Raw genomic sequence first — 22,631 nt, forward strand, 5'->3', positions numbered from 1 at the left:
TTGTCTAACTATCAAAATCAATAGCATTAAAAAAAGAAGAAACAAACAAGCTTAAAACTAAATATTCATCATATGACAACAGATAGGGCACAGGGCGTCAAAAATAATTAGCCGTGCCCTTGACATGAAATTGGAAATTATTCAATTGCTTAGCTCAGTGAAGTTGTATTGTGCTGCTAAACCTTCAAGTTGCCTAATACCTTAAAGTTTCTCAGTTCTTATTATTAATATATTCCTTTCTACAGTATCAGAAGGATAAACCATTAAGTTCGTTTATGTTTTCTGTAAGAACTATTAAGTTTGTTTATGTTTTTTGGTCTTGGTCAAGTTGCACTATAATTGGAAAAAAATCAGTCAGTCTCAACTCTCATACTATTGTGTGCTGCACTTCCCATGCCATTTACTTAGTTTCCAGAGATTTAAAGAAAAATTGGTTACTACAAAATTACAGACCCTTGTAAAAACAATGTCATTTTCCTATGGAGTCTTGGCGAGATGACTAAGAAACCTTCGCACAGCTGAAAAACTGATAAGCCCATTCACACAGCTGAAAAATACTAATAAAATCCTTCAAGCAGCTTATAAACCATGATAAAATCATTGCGGCAGTGTATTAGGTTTCAATCTGAAAGGGTTTAGAACATTCACGTGTTAGGTTCTATTTATTTTTGCTGACCAAAACACAAAAATTTCCTCCCTTCTCCTGCCAACATCTCCCAATCTTGAAACACCTCACTTTGAGTCTTGGAGATAGCGTTCCAATCCATAGGACATGTCCCATGTGATCAGTGATGCGTCTCCCTGCAACTATACTTTTAACTTATTACAAAATTTATTCTTGATTATAAAATTGAGTACTTAATGTTGTATACAAACTCAATAGGATGCATGGTCTTCAACTAAGTAGACTTGGAGTAGATACCCCATCCACTCAGTAAACTGCTATTGTTTGGGTGCAAAGAAAGCAGATGATTTTGTCTACATACATTCCAACCTTCATCCATTGTTACAGAAGCAATCAGAATACAATTACAGTGTGACGAGGAATTGAGATCTAGCCCTTAAGTGTGCTGATTTAGATGTCAAAGTTGCACAACTTGCTCAAGTCTCTATAGTTGAAACATGAGGCAGCTCTTGCACATGACAAAATTGTAGCTAGTGGGAGTGGCAATCTAATGGACTGTGGTTCAAATAAAGTTGAACCAAATGTTGACCTTGATGCTTCTGATAAATATGAATACACATATTAGATATGGCTTATTTTTTAAATTGTGTTATGACATTTTGAGACTTGAATATTATTATTTTTGAAAACTATGAATATGATAGATATATAAGGTAGCCTATCTATAGCCAGTTATGGATTTATGTGTATCATTCTTCCTTTTATATTTATATCTTTGATGTCTGAGCACATGTCAATTTATAATATATGCATATGTGTTCTGTAGAAATACCTGTGTCGTACCCACGCAAAAAACACTTGCCGTACCCATGTACCCAAACCTCATACCCATACTTGAACTTGAACCCAAATGGCAACTTAAGTTTATTCAATAGATCTGATTGGCTCACCTATTTCAGGTCCCTTAAATATTGATTTGACCTCTTGAGTCCACAATTTTATAGCATAACATCTCAATGATTCCAAATATGGTAGAATCTCGGTAACACATTTCCATAGTTATGACATTAACACTCACTTCCCATCATTGTCAAATCAAATTATCACTAAAATTCTCACTCTACCTGCCTGCCCCACTTCACCAACCTCCTCCCCACAAAAACCATCAGCTGGTTTAAGCTGATCTTTATATCTGAATAATAATCTTACCATGCTTGAAAGCATCTAGTGACCACTTCTACAAAATTGAAATATAATTCCTCAACCAATTCCGCTGAGTTCAATTATTTCCTGCAGTGCATTTGTAGGGCATCCAAAAAGAACTTGTCTACATCAGTGGTCCAGCCAAAGTTCAATTTTAAATGACGTCTGTGAATACAGAACAAGTTTCCAGGATTCTAATTACAAAATCATGATTCTCTCATGGGAAACTACAGAATGATGCCCATTACTGTCTCTGAGGTTAAAGAAACTAGTTCACTTCAAATGCATGTCACAAATATAAACATGGTATGAATGCAATGCAATTACCAAGGAAGTCTGCTAAATGAGCATAAGAAAAACACTCGTACCTATACTTAAGCTTGAACTTGAACCCAAATAGCAACTTAAGTTTATACAATGGATCTGATTGGCTTGCCTATTTTAGGTCCCTTAAATATTGATTTGATTTCTTTAGTCCACAACTTTATAGCATTACATCTCAATGGTTCCAAATATGGTAGAATCTTGGTAACACATTTCCATTGCTATCACATCAACATTCACCTCCCATCATTGCCAAATCAAATTATTATTAAAATTCTCACTCTACCTGCCTGCCCCACTTCACCAACCTCCTCCCAAAAACCATTTGGTGGTTTAAGCTCATCTTTAAAACTGAATAATAATCTTACCATGCTAAAAAGCATCTAATGACCACTTATACAATTGAAATATAATTCCTCAAACGGTTCCACTGAGTTCAATTATTTCCTGCAGTGCATTTGTAGGAAATCCAAAAGAACTTATCTACATCAGTGGTTGAACCAAAGTTCAAGATTTCATCATTTGCTGACGGTTGAAGATTGATATGCATCTAAGAAAAGAAGGAAAGTAATTTTTAAGGGTAATTGGCAGGTATAACAGTGATAATTTATTTCTTATCAGAGTTTCTTAACAGTATCTGATTTTGGATATCTATGTTAACAATAAATATTGAAAGTCTAATTTTATTTTATCAAGTGATCATATTCTGAAATTTCAGACAACTAATTCACACAACAGAGAAGATAATAGCAGATTATTCTTAAGATTACATTCAGTTTACAAAAACATTTATCTTGGTAACTCAAAAATCTATACAAAATATAAATGTTTGTTTATGGAATTTGTAATCAATTGTGTCTATTGTAATAGTCTTAGAGCTGGAGCTCTTGAGAAGTCCAAGTTGGTGCTTAGATCATTGAATTGTACTCTTCCTCACCAGCATACTTCTTCCTCACTGGCATACAGTCACTTCTTCCTCACCAGCATACTTCTACTCAGCTCATTATGGCCTTTTTCACACCCTTATCTCCTATGCGGGGTGTGAAAAGGTCATCCAGCTCTATCAGCTCTTCCAGTCATTCCAGAGCTGTCAGATCCCGTTCTGGCTATTCACAGCAGCAACACTCCTCTACGAGTTCCCAAAGACAGAGCAGAGCTTCTACCCATTGGCAGGCGTATCCATCTGTGACTGATTTCTTCCTGCCTAGAAAGGACTCCTAGTTCTTTTCTTGGCCTTCTCTATGTTTCTCTTCTTTTCTTCTTCTTGCTTTCTGTTTTGTTGTTTGCTTTAGTTTCCGGACACCGTTTGGTGCTCCTTCTGTAGCCAGCTTCATGGTTGTAATCTTCCAGTCCCATAGACCTTTTATTGGTCTTTTGTTGGACATTAATATCATTATCTTATCTTATCTTGGTTGGGTTGGTGCTCATATAAGGGGGTTTGGTGATTCTTTGGGTTGTTGCCCTAAATATAATTTTTGGAAAACTGTGTTTTGGAAGGAATTGGTTGCAATGATTCCCTTAAAAGGTTTGCATCTACGACTGACCCACCGCCACCCTCAAGCCCATCCCCCTTTGTAGTAGAATTGCGTTCTTCAATTAGGTGGAAGAGAAAACATTTTCATACTGCCCATTCCAAATGAGTACTTTCAAATGCACCATATAAGATACAATGAGGTTAAACAAACAAAAAAGCTAACAGCTTTTAGTTAGAAAGAATCCAACTTGCCTTATTAGATAAAATGTATTGTTTAGCCACTGCTTCCCATTCTCCAGTTCATCAGTATCAATTCGCGGTAAAGAACTCCCATATCTGGAAATAAAAAGACTCATCAGTCATACAAAGCATAGAAGGAATAGTTGAATTCTAGATTGAATTAATACATCACAAACAAAAACACACTTTAATTCAAGAGTCCCTAACTAATCAAATCAGTGCCGAATGCATAGAAATTGCACAGGTTTATATAAGAAAATAGTGGTTCTGCCAATACAGGTAAAGCAACAATGCACAAAAAACAATTTTTACTTGAAAAATAACAAAACCAAAATATTAAATTCATCAGAGACAAGACCCAAGGTGTAATATATAGGTCACAAGAAGCCACTAATCAATTAAAAAATAATTTGAAAGAGATACAAATGCTCCTTTTGCATACAATTAGTTTTTGTAGTAACCATAAAATAATAATATAAGACCCGAGTTAGGCAATACATCCAGTAGGTAGCCAAATCCTTATCTGGATAGAATTTATCCAAGCCTGATAATCTTTTATATAGGACCCTGGACATTCTCATGGTAAGCTCATGCTTGCCACAACCACCAGTGATCTTCAAAAACCACATTTTGATACGAAAAATGGAGAGGGAGTTGGAAGCTACAGCTAGTTTTTTTAGAGGAAAATGCTAGAAATAAGACTATATTATATTAAGGGGTGGGGGTCCTGGCTTGATTTGCAAGTGCTTCCTATGGAGGACATGATGTCACAAGGTCCAATCTGTCCCCAGCTCACATGGTACCAGAAGGTGCGTTGTGCCAGTGCCACTGTCATGTTAAAATGTTTACCCAAAACACTGCAGTTTACAGGGATGGGTACTCAATTCCTGCAGTTTATTTTTTTGATAGGTAACGGGCCGAAGCCTTGATTGTTTATTATTTATTTATTATTATTTGTTGAGTTTATTTATTATAATGTGTTTAACTCAAGAAGACTTGACCCCAAGACCTCCCACATAAGAGGCTCACAATATACCATTATGTTGTAGGCTCTTGCCTAATTCCTGCAGTGTTTTTTAAACTAATAAATCTTTGTATTCATCCAAGTCTAGTAATAGAGTTTATAGAAGCTATGATAATATTTATGTTTTAAATAGAGCTATAATTCTCAAAGAGAAAAAGAGATGGATTAGCGTCCACATATCCCCAAAAGTAGGTCAATCTAACACAAAAGAAAAACATAAAATGGTAAAATGCCAGTAAAATAACTTAATTATAAAATGTAATGAAACACTAAGTACTAGATAGAACTTCAAGTAGTTACGCTCTTGAAATAAGAATGTTATACCTAACTGCACTTTTTGAACAATATAATGTTATATCCAATTAATGCCCTTTAAAAGATTGAATTCTCCAATCAAAATTTTAATGTCCAAGAGTTAAAATTCATAAAAAACAGAAAGAACTACATCTCATGTCTGGAACTACCTGATCTTCTTGTTATTAATCATTTTATTGTAAGTGCTTACTGGTCATTCAAAATTCTGAATATGTACCGAACATGCATTACATGCACTTAGAGATCTGAAGCAGATTAACACATTAGTCTTCACAAGCAATAACATGCAAAAAGAAGACAGATCAAGGTTTCAACCCAGAATATCATATAAAAAATTCTAAGTCCTTGACTGCACAGAAGCTGAGGTCTTTATCCAGAAAGGGTGTCACAAAATCTGCAATATGACATTGCATAAATGGACATTGAACTCCAAGAACACTCTTAATACTACATGGTGGATAGGGAAGGTTGAGACCACTCTAAATGCCTCCCAAGAAGATCCCAAACCACCTAACGACCTCCTCTTCTCCAACATATACATCCTACCCAAAAAGTGTGCCCAACAATGAAAGCTGCAACCAAACTCAAACAGCCACAAGACTTAATCAGCCACCATAAATCATCTCTATTTGTCTAGATCTCTGAAAACTAGAATTACATCATCAATCACCAATGAAGCACAAATGTGATTTTTGTATAAAACTGCCAAGAAACACCCTAATCATATCTTTCAACATGGAAGATGTTGTCACTAACAATTTTCATCCCCACACACCCTAAGAAGAGAAATCTCCTCCAAGAACAAGAGTAACATCAAATATCAAGCCAGATCCCTATATCCCATGTCGATTTTGTAAAGTACCATTGCGCATATAGGCTGCACGACTCTGATCCTAATTGCATCAAATCTCAAACTGTGCAGTACTACAACAGAATCCTCAAACTGCCATGCATATATCCGGTCATCACCTGGATCCCAAACCATCCTATCGACACGATCCTTGGGGGAGTAATGAACATGGACGATGTTGTCACTAACAAGTTTCATCCCCACACACCCTAAGAAGAGAAATCTCCTCCAAGAACAAGAGTAACATCAAATATCAAGCCAGATCCCTATTTCCCATGTCGATTTTGTGAAATACAGTTGCGCATATAGGCTGTACGACTCTGATCCTAATTGCATCAAATCTCAAACTGTGCAGTACTACAACGGAATCCTCAAACTGCCATGCATACGTCCGATCATCACCTAGATCCCAACCCATCCTATCGACACGATCCTTGGGGGAGTAATGAATGTACCAACTAAGCAAACAAATCACCAAGCCAAAACAATGAAAATGCATGAAGTTTGACTAATAAGTCCACGAATCGCTGTCACAAACTGAACCAGCAATACAAAAGATAACAATGTTGTCATTGTGCTCCCATACTAGAAGGGTAACCATTTCATTAGGCGTGCGCTTCAAGATGAGATATCTCCACGAATCAACCTGCAACTCGCTAACCTCAAGAGGCTGGACCAAATCTGAAAAGATAATAGCAGACCCAATCTAATAACCACTGATAGTTGGAGTGTGCATAAAGATAAAATCACCACCTAACAAATAAATAGCTGCAACCTCATGTAGACTTAGTGATGTCTCTAGATATCCGGTACAAATCATCTATATTTATTAAGGACAATTCTGAGTTTTCAGTATCACCATGACTATCATCACTCATTAATGTCTCCATCAATAAAATGATCACCTTTACACATAGTTTATGAACTAAAGTCACTTGGTTCATCTTCTACCTCATGATATGGTCAGATCTTATCACTATTGTGGTAAAAATCAGAACTCGTGTCTTTAACTTCTTGCAGGTCCTTATGGTCTTCATTAGCATAAAGTATCTCATCATTATGGAGAATGGTGGAAACATTTTTCTGTTTTTCATGCCCACAAATGGTATTGATTCTTTCAACAATTTGTGTCACCCCCATAGTCCTATCTTTAAGTTCATCTTCCTTGTGAATGGCGGCAATATAAGTCTGATTTTCAGCCTAGTACAAGGAGTAATGTGTGTTGTCCTGCATTTTGTCACCACAAAATGTTGGTAACAGCACGAAACTTTTCCAAGCTAGTTTCGCGTTTCTCTAAGCTTGAATTTGATGTGTAATTGTTTAATGTTGATCGACTCATCCATTTCAATTCAAATATCAAATTGTTTGTTGAAGGCCTTCGACAAGTCTTTTTCGTTTTGCTTTTTGTCGAGCCTTTGCTTGATTTTTGAAGCCTTCACAGTCTGTTCTTTGCTTTTGAGTTCGCATTTTCTTGTTTTTAGTCATTTGGTTTTGCTCATGCCATGCCTTTCGATTTCCCCTTCGATTTGGTCTAACCTAGAGGTCAATCAGAGTTATCAGTCAAAAGTTATGCTCGTTTTAGTGCCTCAAAAGTGGACATTTTAGGTGCAATAGCACGAATTAAAAAAATGATGTTATATTTTCATTTTGACATTCACTTTTTGAAAATATAACATTTTACTCACTTTTTGTTATGTTTATAAGTTACTTTATCTTTTAATTTATAACTTAAAGTGACTATAGTGCACTTTATGTTATAATTTTAAGTTGAGTTACTTTTTAATTTTTCACTTAAAGTGACTATAGAACTATATAGTTACATTTTAAATTTTTTGTTTTAAAATCAAATACTTATTTAAAATGTCACTTTAAAATAATGTTTATGTGTTATATTGAATAATATGATACATAAATATTATTTTTGACCCATATTGATGACATTTTTATAAATGTAAGTGAAATACATGACTTAAAGGCCTCAAAGTGGACTTTTTATGTACAATTGCATGTAAAAACTATGAAAAGTGAAAAATTTTCATGTTATTACATATAAAACTCACTTTTGAGGATACTTTTCATGCCATTACATCAAAAGCTTATGAAAGTCGACCTTTTTGATGCAATGACACAAAACGTAGAGTTTTTATGCTTAAACATCAAAAAGGTAAGACACATTTTAAAACATGTAAGTGGCCTTATAAAAGGTCTAATTTTGCCCATGAGCATGTTTTAAAACATGCAATGCACTCGAAAAAGTGCGATTTTGCATAAAGATATATTTTAAAACATGTAATAGACCTCAAAAGGTCTGATTCTACATGAAGACATGTTTTAAAATATGCAATGACCATGAAAATGTCTGATTTTGAGAAGGAAATGTGTTCTTGCTCCCCAAGAATCCGATTTTGGCCATAACTCAAGATTTTCTCCATGGATTTCAACGAAATCTCTTGCATTCAAGGTGTTTTTGCTTGGTGATCATTTTGCCTCCATAAAAAAATGAGTTTAATGAGCTCAAAAATGTTTTTGGATCTCCCAATCTAGGGCACTTTTTTGCAAAAAAGCTCCACAAATCTTCATTTTTACCAAACATCTTTGCTTGGAGACAAGTTGTTTTGGCCTCATTAGTGGATTGCATTGCATTGTGATCCATATTTTGGTGTTTAAACACCAAAACAATTTACTTGCAAACCTTGAAGAAAAACGTTTTTTCCAAAAACGTCTCAAGAGCATGAAATTTTGAAAACGTTGGAAGTTGGAGAGGATTTAGGGCACGTTTTGGCATCTTGCAATTTAATCTCCTTGTTTGTTGCCCTCTATCATTCAAATTTGCAAGATTGGAAAAGGTCTCACCATTTTTGAAGAATTTTTCAAACAAAGAGCATCTTTTTCCTTCATATTTGGCATTTATTCTTCATGTAAGTGGACTTCTTCCTTCTTCCAATTTAATTCATGCTTATCTTTGCTGATTTTATGCATAAAATCGTTAGATGGTTGCCATTTGTAAAACTCTTTGCCTTAGAAAGTGCATTTCTCCTTTAAATATGAAGTTTTTTTTCATTTTCATGTTTTTGGTTCTTCCCCAAGTCCCAAATTCGAATTTGAACTTTGGAGTGCATTACATCTTGGCATGTTTTGAGTTGTTTTCAAAGGTACATTTTTTTCTTTTGTTTTGTCTGCTTGTTTGCCGATTTTTCTCCATTTGGAGAAATTACAAGTTTTTTCGTTTTCATGCGAAAGCATCATTATCTTTCACATTCCATTGTCATTTCCATGTCATTACATCTCACATCTCATCTGACAAATGCGATTACATGTTTTCCATCTCATATATCATTCGCACATACATGTAATCCCATTTTCCATTTTCATTTTCACCCATCTCACTATTCACTTCCATTCGAACGACACGATTACACGTAATGTCTTACGTGTAATTGCATCCAAAAGGTCCGATTTTGATCAAAAGTCACGTTTTGAAAAGACAGAAAGATGTCATTTTCACTTCCCATGTACTTTGACTTCTCCTTTTCTCCAAAAGTGACTATAAAACTCATTATCTCACCTGCATTTTTCATTTCCATCTCCTCATATGCATTCGCGCTTATATTAGTAAATACATGTTTCCACCTCATTCCATGCTTTACATCGTAGCCTTCATCCGCATATACACGTAAAGTGTATCTTTCATTCGCACTTGCATCTCATTTCACCCTCCACCTTGAGTTACATGTTGCATTTATATGTACACATGTTTCATACAATAAAGCCTTGAAAACGCTATGTCACTTTTGAAATCAGCAACTTTCACTTTGCACACATTCCCATGTGTTTCATCTTCACACATTTTCATTCCATTCCATTTTCCATTTTCATACTTTCATATTATTTCATTCCACATTCTGTTCATTTCATTTCACTTTTCATTCCATTGCATATGCATATGCCTTCTTTGAAAGTCACTCCTTTTTAGAATCTTCACTGCTGCTCTGAAATACACTTGCATGGAGATTCCTTCTGATAATGTATTTATGTTTTGGGATTTTTGTGTTGCAGCACAAGCACAAGATATGTCCTCGCCATCCAAATCCAAAGGCAAAATGAAATATCTATATGATAAGGAATTGACTCATGCATCTCCTTCTTCAGTTACATCTGTCTTGGACAACGCGCTGGACACAAAGATTGATCATGTAGACGTGGCTGATTTTCTACAAAGAGTTGAAGCTCGAGCTACTCATGAAATGAAGCACATTAGAAGAAGCCACATCCATTTGGTGTCTACGTTTCCCATGGCGGCTATAGAACCTGACTTTGTTTATGGATGTGCAGAGCAGTTTACTCCTAAGACAAGGACTATCAAAGATGTTGATGGCAAGGTTATCATTAGCCTTGACCTTGAATTTATTGAACAAATCTTCAAAGTTCCGCATAAATCAGAATGTGCTGATTTGACTAAAGAATCATCATTGGCTTGTTGGAATGAGCAAAAGAGCAATTATCAGAAGTATGTCAACCTTTACTGGTTAGACAATAAAAGAAGCAATTTTTGCAAGTGGCCAAAGACATTTCATTGGTCAAATTTTAAACAGGAATACAAGGATCTCATCATCCTTCTCAGCAGGATTTGTGGTTTTAAAGATTCTTCTCATTTTGAGCCATGGATGTACAAGTTTATGTTTCAAATTATGTAGAATAAAGAACACATCTTTTGGGGAGAGCTTATCAATACTGCACTCTGCCAGCAGATATGCAATGTAGGAACATTAGTGCCTTTCTATATGAATTCTTATCTAGTTTACTTTGCTGCTGCCATGGGATCTTTTTCTAGTCTTTCTACCAAAGGAGACCGTCTTCAAGTACCTATTTGGAATTACTATGACCAAATCACTTTGGCTAATAGTAAATTTCATTACAAAAGAGTTCAAGATGCCTTCTTTGGATATTACAAATGTTTGTTCGACAAGCAGTTGTCTATCAAAAGAGTATATGACGCAACATGGGAGAAGGTGAACCAGTACGGCTGCATTTTTCTTCAGTTTCCCACTTTCACATACTTGAGAGTTGGATATTTCAAGGGAGAGTTGTATGCCTTACCTAAGTATGCTATAGATCAAATCATTCTAATGGAATTAGGAAGACAACTCATGGACGTGCAGAGTGATCAGCATGCTTCACATAGGACCGAATTTAGCATTACCTCAGCTAAGCCTTTGTCTATTGGCAATTATTCAATTGTTTCTGTGCCTAAAGCAAAGAATATGGAAGCAGAATTGCAAATGATTACATTGAAGAAGTTCATGGCTAGATTTGATTATCAAGAGAGGAACTCTCAGATAAAAAGAGCCTACACTCATGTTCATCGCATTGAGGATACATGGATTGATATGAGAACAAAGCTTGACATTATGAAGATGGATTACTGCAGGTTAACCTTGTAGCAAATAATTGATCTTAACATGTTGGAATTCCCTCCAAATTTTCAAGTTGAAGATGATGGCGACATCCTTGATCCAGAATTTCATCAAGCCGGTTTTGATAAGATGTGCTCTTTCCCTATTCAATGGCAACAAAAGGAAGGTACATTTATCATGGATAGGTTTCAATCTATCTTAGTAAACACTAACAAATGGTTGAAAAGTAAAAGCCTTAAAAGAGTAAATCCTAAGATGGGTCTGGATTGTGGAAGTTTGGGTCCTCGTGGTAGGAAATCACAACTGGAAATTACAGGGAAAGATGGTGCCTCATCTTCAAATGTCAAGAGTGCTCTCAAATTCAAATCGAAGGGCGGAAAATGAACTAAATTATATCAAGTTCCTGAGCCAATTCAAAAATCAGCAGCAGAATCAGAAGAAGAATTGGAAACAGAATCTAATAAAGAAGTTTCAGATGAAGAAGGGGAAATCATGATCACATCTCCCCCAACGCCTGCAAAAGCCTATACGTCTTCTATACATTAAGAACCCCTTTTATAGGAAGTTGATGATGATGTAGATTCATTCTCTACTATTTTCAATCATTCCATTCCAGTCTCGGAGGTTAACACCATGGCTCTTCCTATTTCATCTGCTGCTCCTCGTGTTCCTACACATGAACAATATGGTCACTTAGCAAAAGTGTTTGAAGATTTTCTAACTTTTACCAATGGTCAAGTTTCCCAACTTGATACATCTTTGATAGGATTTGAACTCTCATGACAGAGTCTTCTCAACATGTTCCTATGCCTTCAATAGTACAAACTGAATCCTGTTTAGTCACTACAGACATACAGTCTGGATCAATGCCAATGGTCTCCACTGTGCCTGCTTCTATAGATGAAAGTTTCAGCCTGCCTGTATGGTTGAGTAGAATAACAAAAAGAAGAAAAGTGGTTGTTCCTCCTAACAATCTTCCTGTGAAGAAGACTAAATCCAAATCTTTAAAAGATAAGATTGTTTCAAGAATTTTAGTTGATTTTGATAAAACCAAATTTGCTAAGATAGCTAAACCTTTGGTAGATAAACCTGTTGAAGAACTTACTCGTTCTGACGACAAGTTTACTAAAGTTGAAGTTGGAAAGCAATCTCGTTTGGGTTATTTGCAAGATGCATTGACAAATGTATCGAAAAGCAATTATGAACTTTGGGAAAAGAAGAATCAGTTAAAACAGGAGATTTCTTGTTTAAATGAGGTTATCCAGAAACAATCTTCTCAGAGTGTTGTAATATCTCAAACATCTAAAGAGAAAAGGTTAATTGAAGCTGCCAAGTCTTGGATACAAGAAATCATTTCTGAAGGAGTTCGAGCCATCACAGAGATATTTGCAGTTCTTAGACGTGTCAAAGAGATGAACGATATGGAACAAAACTTGATTTCTTCTTTGACCCTTGAAGTAGATAACTTGAAAGAAATCCTTGATGATTGGGATGAAATGATAAAATTTGGTCTGGATGCTATGGTCTCATGTGATATTCTTCAATCATGTGAGATGTTCTTCAGATTTCAAGAGCTCATTGGTTATAAGGAAGGGACGTTAAGGAAGCTGATTACAAAGTTGCAGGTGGCCCTGGGAGATTGTCAAGTAGTTGAGACAAGTGTTACTTGTGATTTGGAACAGATGAGATGCCGTGTTACTGATGATTTGGTAATCTTTTGGCAGCAGAGGGAGTGACTTCCGAATATACAATCAGGATCAATGTTGATGTAGATTCTGAAGATTTTGTTTCGCACACAATGAACAAGTTTGTTTTGTATAAATCTTTGACAAACACTTGTTAGATACTATAGAAGAAAATTCCAAAGTTGTGCAGTCAGCATATGAGAATGCAGTAAGAATTGAAGCCATATCAAAGACTATGGAGATTGCTGATCTTTCCACAGTGCATGACATCATTGTCAAATTCAAGGCACTAAAAAACAATCTCCAAGATTGTTATTTAGTTTTTATGTTAGTAGTTGTTTAGGATGCATTACATGAAGATATGTAATTACATGTAATGTGAGTTACATGTATGTAAAATGATGTAATGCGAGTTGCATGTGTAGTTGGATGTAACCCTTTATTTTCTGTAGTTAGACTAGGTCAAACTTGGTTGAGTTGCTTCCACTTATTCCACCACCTTTTTCTCAACTTCTTTGCCTATATAAAGGAGTGCCCCCTCATTGTAAAATTATCATTATCTTTATGCAAGAGAGCTCTGAAGAAATTGTGCCAGCAGAACTTTGTTTGTGTGAGCACTATTTTGAAAGAAAGTGAATACAGAGGAGCATTTGAGACTTAAATTTTTTTAAGTGAGATTGTTATTTGTGTGAATTGTAAGCTTTGTCTATAATTCATTCAAGTTATCTTTGATTCGTACTATCTTTCGTTATTGGTATTGTATCTCGTAAATTAATAGAAAAGAGTTAAGAAACAATTGAAGCTAGAGCTTTGACCAGGAACAATTGTGAAAATCTATAGCTAGAAGCTTTGTCTGTAGCTTGTATTTTCGTCTTAATTCGCAAAAAAGTTAGATTGTTCTTACTTTTAGGAGTCTTTGTGCCCTAATTGTAAAGTTTTTTTCATATAGAAGTACAACCGAACTTAGAGCCAAACTGGTACATTTTAGCTAGCCTTTGAGTTAGTAAAAGTTTATTGATATCACTGTTTCCAGCTCTTGATAGAAGTGTAGTTAGAGATTCACCCTACCCATTAATTCACCCAACCCACTACTCGCTCCATGAGTAAGTGGATTCTTTCTTGAAAGTTAAGAAGAAAGGATATCAGTAACACCCATTTTACAAAATCTCTCGACTTCTTCCTTACCTTGAGTTGATCCAAGGAACAGTAAGAGGGGGAAGCCTTCCCTTTAAGGTAGGAGAGACTGTTTCACACGCTGTGGCTGGTCATCCTATCTTGCGATTGGATTTTTACCCAAAACTGTCGGTTGCAAAGTATCCACCCAACAATGTGTCAATCTTAGTTGAAGATAAAGTTCCTCTACCTCTTTTTCCTTATCTTCCGCATGTTTGATGGCTATATCCCTATAATTTAGCAATTTCAAGTAGTTTGATTTCATTCTTTCCAATCCCTCTAAAGAGTGTGAAGGTTTGCACTATTGACTCCCTTCACTATTCCCTTCTCCTGTTCAAAACTTTGAACCTCCCACATGATTTCCTCATGCAATAAGGCAGCATTGATCATGTCATTTGAAACTTTCAGCTGATACTCCAAATTATACATCCCAAAATCATATGCTAGAAATGAAATGTTTGATTGGTCCTTCAAATCAGCTAGTATAGAAACATCATCTTGTTCTAGTTCTTCCATACCAAATTCATTTTCATTTTCAGCTCCATCATTTTCGGAGTTTCCTTCTATTCTTGGTAGTATTGTCTCATCAACTATTATGCCATTGCTTTCAAATAGTTTATCCTCGTGGAGAGGTTTTTATTTTTAGAGTGGAGATTGAGTCTGGATGTACCCTTGAGGGGCGGTTTTTGGATTATTCTTTGGAGTTAGATGGCTTATTGCAACACTCGGAGCGCATTTATGTGTCCATGTTAGGAGAGCTCCATTCTTTAGTTTTGTCAGAGGCATATCGTGTACCATACTCCACACATCCCGATGTCAAGAAGATGCTTGCCAACCTTAGACAGTTGTATTTTTGAGAAGAGATGAGGCGCAATGTTTCCAACTTTTGTAATGTCCCCATCTTTTTAGCATCTCAATAGAGCTCTTAGCCTTTACATTCTCCAAACGCTAAGTGGAGAAATAAGGAGAAATTGATTAAATTAATTTCTTATAAAGTCATTAAATAAAATTAAAATTAAAAGGTGACTTTATATTTAATTAATTTAATTAAAGTGACTAAACTTAAATAAATAAATTAAGAGAATCTTCTAGAAGGAGGAATTTAATATTATTTTATTTCTTCTAGAAGGAGGTCCATTTGTTGGAGGAAAAGAATAAATAGGGAGGGCAACTTCATTGTTGGGCATCGAATGTGTTGCCTTCTACTCTTTTGGATAACTTGTGGAGTCAAGGGTTTCTGCATTTGGTGCATTAATCATTGGGAACGAACACTCCCATTGATTTGCATAACCAAAGTGGTGAAATATCTCCCGAAGGGTTGCGACTATTGGAGAAGACAAATCAGTCTTTTAATTATGCCAAATTTGTGGCCTAGGGCCAGATTTGTGGAGTAAGGACTAAGTTGGATACTACTACAGTAACTTTGCTAAAGTACCGTTGCTACAGTATCACTGCTACAGTGACGCTGCTATAGTGACTTTGCCACAGTACTGCTGCTACAATGCCGTTGCTACAGTGATTTGTTACAGGAAAATTCATAGTTTTGGAGCAATTCCAGATTTTTACCTACTACATTTTGCATTGTCTAAGAGTAGATATTTAGGGCATTGGTAGGATTTGTAAAATCTGTTGTAATCTGATTTATATCAAAGTTTTATATCAAAATTTGTTGCCCTAATGTCTTATTGATGTAGATGCATATTTTCCTATCTATAATCGTTGTTATACAAAAACAATTGCATCTTCATTGTTAGATGTTTCGTGTATTCTTTGCAAGCATATTTATTAAAGTTTGGTATTCAGAAAGCAATAAGAATTTAGATATGCAATATATCTCTTGCTTGCAAAGTGTTTGACGAAATGTCAAACAAGCGAATAGAAGACTTTGTGTTTGACGAAGTTATAACTTGTTGGGGTTATTACATTGGTATCAAAGCTAAATCCCGTCGTCCTGAGCGTTTAGCAATCACATGCAGCCACTTGGGGTTGGATCTCACAGATTTTACACTGGCAAGCGAGCTTTGTTTGACAGAGAACAAGATTTTGATAGGCAACCAGACACCATTGGTGACAAGCAAGAGCGTAGCTCACCAAGAGACAATAGGAATGAGGATCAGGAAACAAGGGAATTTTTCAGAGCAATGGTTATAGGACAAGAGTGGATGGCTCAGGCTTTGCATGCACTCACCACCATGGTTGAGTGCATGAACCCACAGGACAGACAGAATCAGGAACAAGGAGATAACAAGAGTGCAATGGGATCACCTAGAGCTCATAGAACTCTTTCTAGAACAACAGACAGACCCACACATCCTACCTTTGTTAGAGAGGAACCTATACAGGAGCCAGCAAAGGAGGCTGAGGATGGGACATTTGCAGATGGACTTATGGCCGCTAATGATGAATGGGAATTATTGGCACAACAAGTACAGGAGAGAATGACTTTTGAGATAACGGGCACCCCCTGTTTGACCCCAATGTCACTGCCAAAACATTCTGCCATGCCCACCTTGGTTCTGATTTTCGTTTAAACCTGTTCGTAAAGTTTATAAACAGCAACTCTATACTTTGCTGGGACCTCCAATTCTTCCATCCTATTCCATAACTTATCCCTAGGGACGGTGTTGAAAGTTTTCTTAAAGTCAACAATGAAGCAAAAAGCCTCTTCCCCTGTTTATCCCATGCTTTTTCGATGAGGAACCTTAGGCTAATGCAGTGATCAATGGTGGAATGTTTTGGTCTGAAACCCGCCTATCCCATAGCTCTCTTCCCTTCTTTTTCTACCCATCCGCTGATTCTCCACTCTACCATACCTCCATAGAGATTTCTTAATAGGGGGTTCACCATGATGGTGTGGTAGTTGGAAGGGTTATTGACATCCCCGCTCTTATGGAAAGGAATAACTACACTGGTGGTCCACTCCATGGGAAAGCAGCCTTGCGTGACCATATTAAAAATGTTCCTGATGTCTGACCATATTAAAAAGACTTTATTAGTATTATAAAATTATGCAGCTTGCAAGCCCCATGTTAAGAGACAAAGAAAGCAGTGGAACATAAAAGAGGCAACTACAAATCAATAAAAAACAATAACTCATATCATATGACAATGAATAGTTATTGCAATTAAGGATAATTAAAGGGGAGATTTAACCACAAAAAAATTATTGTTGTAAGGTGTCGTTAAATATTTGTCTAACATTTGAAGTGGTGGGATTAACCAAGGAGGAAGCCAAATATATTTTAAAAGGGATATGACCATTCATTTGAAAGCTCACAATTTTGGAAAGGGATATAAGTAGTGGTAAATGTAAAACAAGAACATATTGGAAACGAAGTATAAAAGCATTCATATTCATTGGTAGGGGTAAGGAATTTTAATATGGCTTTGTAACATAAAATTCAAAAATCATATTTTAATGATAAATAAAAGTCTTTTTTGGTTGTTTATTTAAAAGGCACAGAGATTTATACTGCAGTTGATTTTTGCTTTAATCATCCTAAAATTTTATAGACAACTGAAATGTCAGATAAGTAGACACAGTCATTTAGCATCTTAAATGTGATCATCATAGATATAGTGAAATATCGAATTGCTTATGTAACTGTATCTAGTAAAAGTTCAATGTGGACTAATTTAAGATTATATATATATTTGATTTGTCGCATCTTCATTATTAAATTGTTGACTATATAAGTGTGTAGAATTTTATAAAGTTGTACATGAAAATCTTCATTGTAGTTAACTTTGTTGCCTAAATAAGCAAAGGCACTAGTCTTTTGAATCATTAAAGTATTATTATTGGGTTTATATTTAATTCATAAAATCTATATCTACCTTCTTACAAGCATCAAACCAATTGTTAAGAACCATAAACAAAAACATTTAATTATCTCAAGCAAGCATTTAACTTTATTTTGATCAAGTTCAAGGATTCTGCTAGCCGGAGAACTCACAACGCTTAAATTTGCTATAGAAAAGCCTTGAACCAAGTAGTTAGCATTTTATGTGAAGGTTTACCTGCCTAGGTGTAGCAAAGCCTAAAGTGTAGTGGAACAAAAGTCATTCCCGTTCGTTGGCCAAAATTGATTGTGGAATCCCATTAGAGAATTGGCAAGCTTTTGGATTTACAATTTGTGGTTTTCAGAACCAACATGATCTTTTTGGGAATTGGGTGCACCTCCACTTGGCTTCCGCAAGAGCAAACAAATGAAACTTCATAGCAAGACTGTGGCTTTTGAGAATTCCACATTATAATCTCTATCATTGCTTATGCCTCATCTTATTGTCATATGAGGAGGTGCCGAAGAATTCGGTGAAGGTGTCGGTACCCTCCATAGCCGATTGATCGCTAGATTTAGGAAATTTGAAATTCCTTGTCGGACCCGTCCCTGGTTTTGGACTAGTACGTCATTGAAGAGCTCGTTGTTGATGCAAACATTGTCAACGGGCATATTTCTATACGAACTCCAGCAATTTTAAGTTATATGCTAAATTAACATTGTATTAATTGAATCTAACTAGGTAACAATACGAAAGTACTATCGCAAGAGTAGCAGCTTTCAAAATGTTGCAGACCTTTCATGAGCTTTAAAACTATATTCATAACCCAATAAAAAGAATTGTCACCAAAAATTAGAAAAAGAAGTTACATGGCTCTGCAAATCTTTAACGTTCAAAACCATCGGTGCAAGACATCGATATTATTTAAATCCATGAGTGAATTTCGAACTAAGTCTCTCACCCGACATTAGGCTAGATTCCAAAGAATGTTAATCCCATCTGAATGACCGATCGGGTCCATTCCAAATTCTCGAACTTTGTGAAGCGCAACCCACATTTTGCCTATTATATTCATGGTTTTTGATCGCATATTTTGCAATTTAAAACCATTTTCACTTTTGATTCTTTGATGGACTTTATATAATTGAGTTTTTATATATACATATACATATGTATTAATAGTGTCCTTCAAATACCCACCATCAAATATTTGCTTATTCTTGGAAGCATGTCGGGCATATTGATAGTTTGTAAAGTAGGTACATCTCTCGATAATATCGGCAAACCAAAGAAATTAAAACTTTAAAAGAGAGCTTCATACCCGATAACACATTAACCCCAAGTCGCAGGAAACACAAACTCTTGACTTGTTTTGAATTCACAAAAATGCCTAATAACTGACACAGTACTGGGATCCAAACTCCATCAAATGCCCCCTTTCCAACTACTTATCCATCCACATTCCCACCAACACATGGAAGCCAAAATCTCTTAAGCTTGTTTGAAACTATAATTTTCTCCATGCCTATCATACAAGACCAACAACTTTGGCGAGTTCTAATATGAGGACTATTACAAAACTTAGAATTTTAACCAATTTTAGGAAGAAAAGGGCTAACATTTGCTATGATTGGGGACGGCTACGAAGGACTTTGAGAACCCAGAAAAGAAAAGATAGGCTAGTGTTAAAGTCCATTGGACAATAGAATCACAAAGAGTGTTAACATGGAGTTTCTTGCAAGGGTAGAGGGGCAAATCAGCACACGCCAAAACTATAAGCCAAAGTTGAGCACAACAAAATCATATATACAAATATATACAAAGGTCAAACCCCAGAGTGTTAACATGGAGTTTCTTGCAAGGGTAGAGGGGCAAATCAGCACACACCAAAACTATAAGCCAAAGTTGAGCACAACAAAATCATATCTACAAATATATACAAAGGTCAAACCCCTTACCTCAAGAAAACTTACAGCAACTTATACAAAACATTTGATAGGGTGGGAATAATATGAACCTTTTCTCAACAATGAATCATAGCCACAAAGAACAACCAAGAACATCTCTTCAGCTACTGCTTCACTATCAAATTTCAGACTGATGGCATGTAGAAGTTTTTCATAAATGCATTCATGGCCAAACAACGATTCTTCATAAAAAAAATCTAAGTCAGTTTCATTCATCTGCCTCACTTGTACAAGATTGTTTGACCCATAACCATTGATGCCTTTATTAAATCCATTAAGACATGTCATTGTACCTTCAAGAACCAAACTTTCTCCCTTTCGACTGCATAAGAAACCGATTTCTTCATGTATAAATAATGGCTGCAATTTTTTTAAATTACTTTTTGTAGATATAAGTCATATTTGGCCCAAAAGACCTCTTCTCTTTTTTCACAAATAAGATTATCACTGAAAGCAACATCATTTTCACCCATATCAGCAGACTTCGTCAAATTACCAAATTTCTCTAACATAAGATCAACTTTGGTTACAGGAGACTCTTTTCTTTCTATGCAAACAGTGTCAATATCATGGGAACAATTTGAAAAGAGATTTTCATTAGCTCCATTATGGGATTTAATTAATTATTTAAGTCATCAAAAGAGTGAAATGTAAACTTTTGAATCTGCTCAACATCTTCATTTTGCGGAATAATTTCAGAGGTTTAAAATATCTTTCTTTCCATTTTGGATCTTTTTGTTCATTTTCATGATCAATTAAATTGTAAGATAAATATTCAGGCTGAGCTATATGAAAATCTAATTGATTTCTTTCTTCTGCCTTTATAGGATTTCAGTTATCTTTTCATCTTCAAAAAAAGAAAAAGCCTCCATTTCCAGATCACAATCTAAAAGATTCTTTTAGGGTCCTATGCAATTTATCATTTTTGTGTTCATCCTTTTCACCCATCTTGAAAGAAAAGGTTTCTAATTCAGAAGGAAGAGAAAACATAGAAATATCTGTAGCTTTCTTTGCAGCATTGTAGTTGCACTTAAATTCATCAATCCCGACTTCAGTGACATTACCATTTGCATCTAAAATACCACACTAAAACTCCTTAGCTTTTGTCCTCTTCAAGAAATGGTGAGGAACATAGAAATTTCTATATTCTTCGAATGATGCTTCTTTCATGGGTGTAATGGATAGTTGTTCCACCTTGTCTATTTGCATGCATACAAAAGGAATCTCAAATCTTTTACTTTCAGCTTGGTACAAATTTTGTGTCATAACCTAATATTTCTCTTGCTCAAGATCCTTCAATACACAATATCTCTAATGAACACACTTCAACAGCCATGTACACTAGTGGTCTTCATAAGGATTCAAATTGCTCCTTCCGACTTCACAAATGTTTTCATTACAAGCATTCCAAAATAGACGAAGTATCCAGTCATCTATAGCCAATATTTCTTCAAGAGTTGGTATAGACCTCTTAAACTGATTCATTTTCTTGGCCTGGTCACTAACCATTATTCTAAAATCTTCAAATACACAAAGTCACCAGCCTTATTCTTAGAAAGACTCTAACATAAGCAAGAAAGCACCAACCTTCTCGTATTCCCAGTAGAGTCACCAAAAATCTATTAATGAACAGATTTGTTTTTCATAAATAAACACATAAATTGATCCCAAATTCCCAAAAAGAACATATAGCACTAACAATTGGATGGATTATCATTGAACTGATAATCTTCCTCTGAATTGAGAGGTAAAGCTCCCTCAAATTTGAATTTATATTTGAAATAATCTCTCTTCTCCAGAAAATAAATTCTTGCAACCAGAAAGGATATGAATATTCATCGATAGAACAAAGTCCATTAATGATCAAGAACATGAAAGATATATTCTATCAATGAAAAGACATGCGAATATTGGCAGCATACAGTCTCCCAATACATCCACAAATCTTCAAATACACAATTGCAAAAATTGATAAAACACAGTTCATCAATAAACTCCAGAAATAGTGATGCACATATCACTTCCCTTTGATAGGACAAAGACCATTACAGGAAATAAATGCATGAGAAAGAATAAATGTCCAACAAAGTTTCATTAAAAGAAATAAAAAGCTGAAATTTGGTTACAGAACTCTTGTTTATGGAGACCGAGAGAGCAAAAACCAAAACCAGCCCCCTTTACAATAAAAATATTTTCTTTTAAAAAAAGCCTCTTCCCACAGGAAGCCATTGAGTAACTTCTTGCAACTTCCACCTTTTCAACTTCCTCTTCCCAAGACTTCCCTTCAATTTCACCTTTTCCACTAATGCCTCTTTTTCAGTTCACCGATATTTTAGATGTTTTTGCATATGAAATCAAACTTAATTCTTGAAGGAATTACTTTATGTCAAAATAGAAGATTCTAACCCAACCTTACCTCCATATTTTAACATTTAATTAATTTGCATTTTGGTTTAAATATTTAATTATATGAAGAATTAAGTATTAAAATGCAAAAAAATTAAATCAAATCAAATATGGAGATAAAAAAATTTACTCTACTAACAGTTCCTAA

General features: G+C 35.3%; 1 protein-coding gene across 9 annotated transcripts in view; it reads right to left on the minus strand.

Annotated features, from left to right (window-relative positions):
• Window positions 1-22,631, minus strand: part of LOC149577301 (primase-helicase Twinkle, chloroplastic/mitochondrial-like) — a 278,047-nt gene that overhangs the window by 40,726 nt on the left and 214,690 nt on the right. For all 9 annotated transcript variants that reach the window (XM_089823294.1, XM_089823338.1, XM_089823307.1 and 6 more), the window contains one exon: window positions 3,879-3,962. In XM_089823294.1, coding sequence (XP_089679420.1) covers window positions 3,879-3,962 — 84 coding nt within the window. The remainder of the gene's footprint in view (window positions 1-3,878; window positions 3,963-22,631) is intronic.

Source organism: Cupressus sempervirens, chromosome 1 (assembly GCF_028749045.1).
Source record: "Cupressus sempervirens isolate cs-2001-9-10 chromosome 1, ASM2874904v1, whole genome shotgun sequence".
NCBI classification, from domain to species: domain Eukaryota; kingdom Viridiplantae; phylum Streptophyta; class Pinopsida; order Cupressales; family Cupressaceae; genus Cupressus; species Cupressus sempervirens.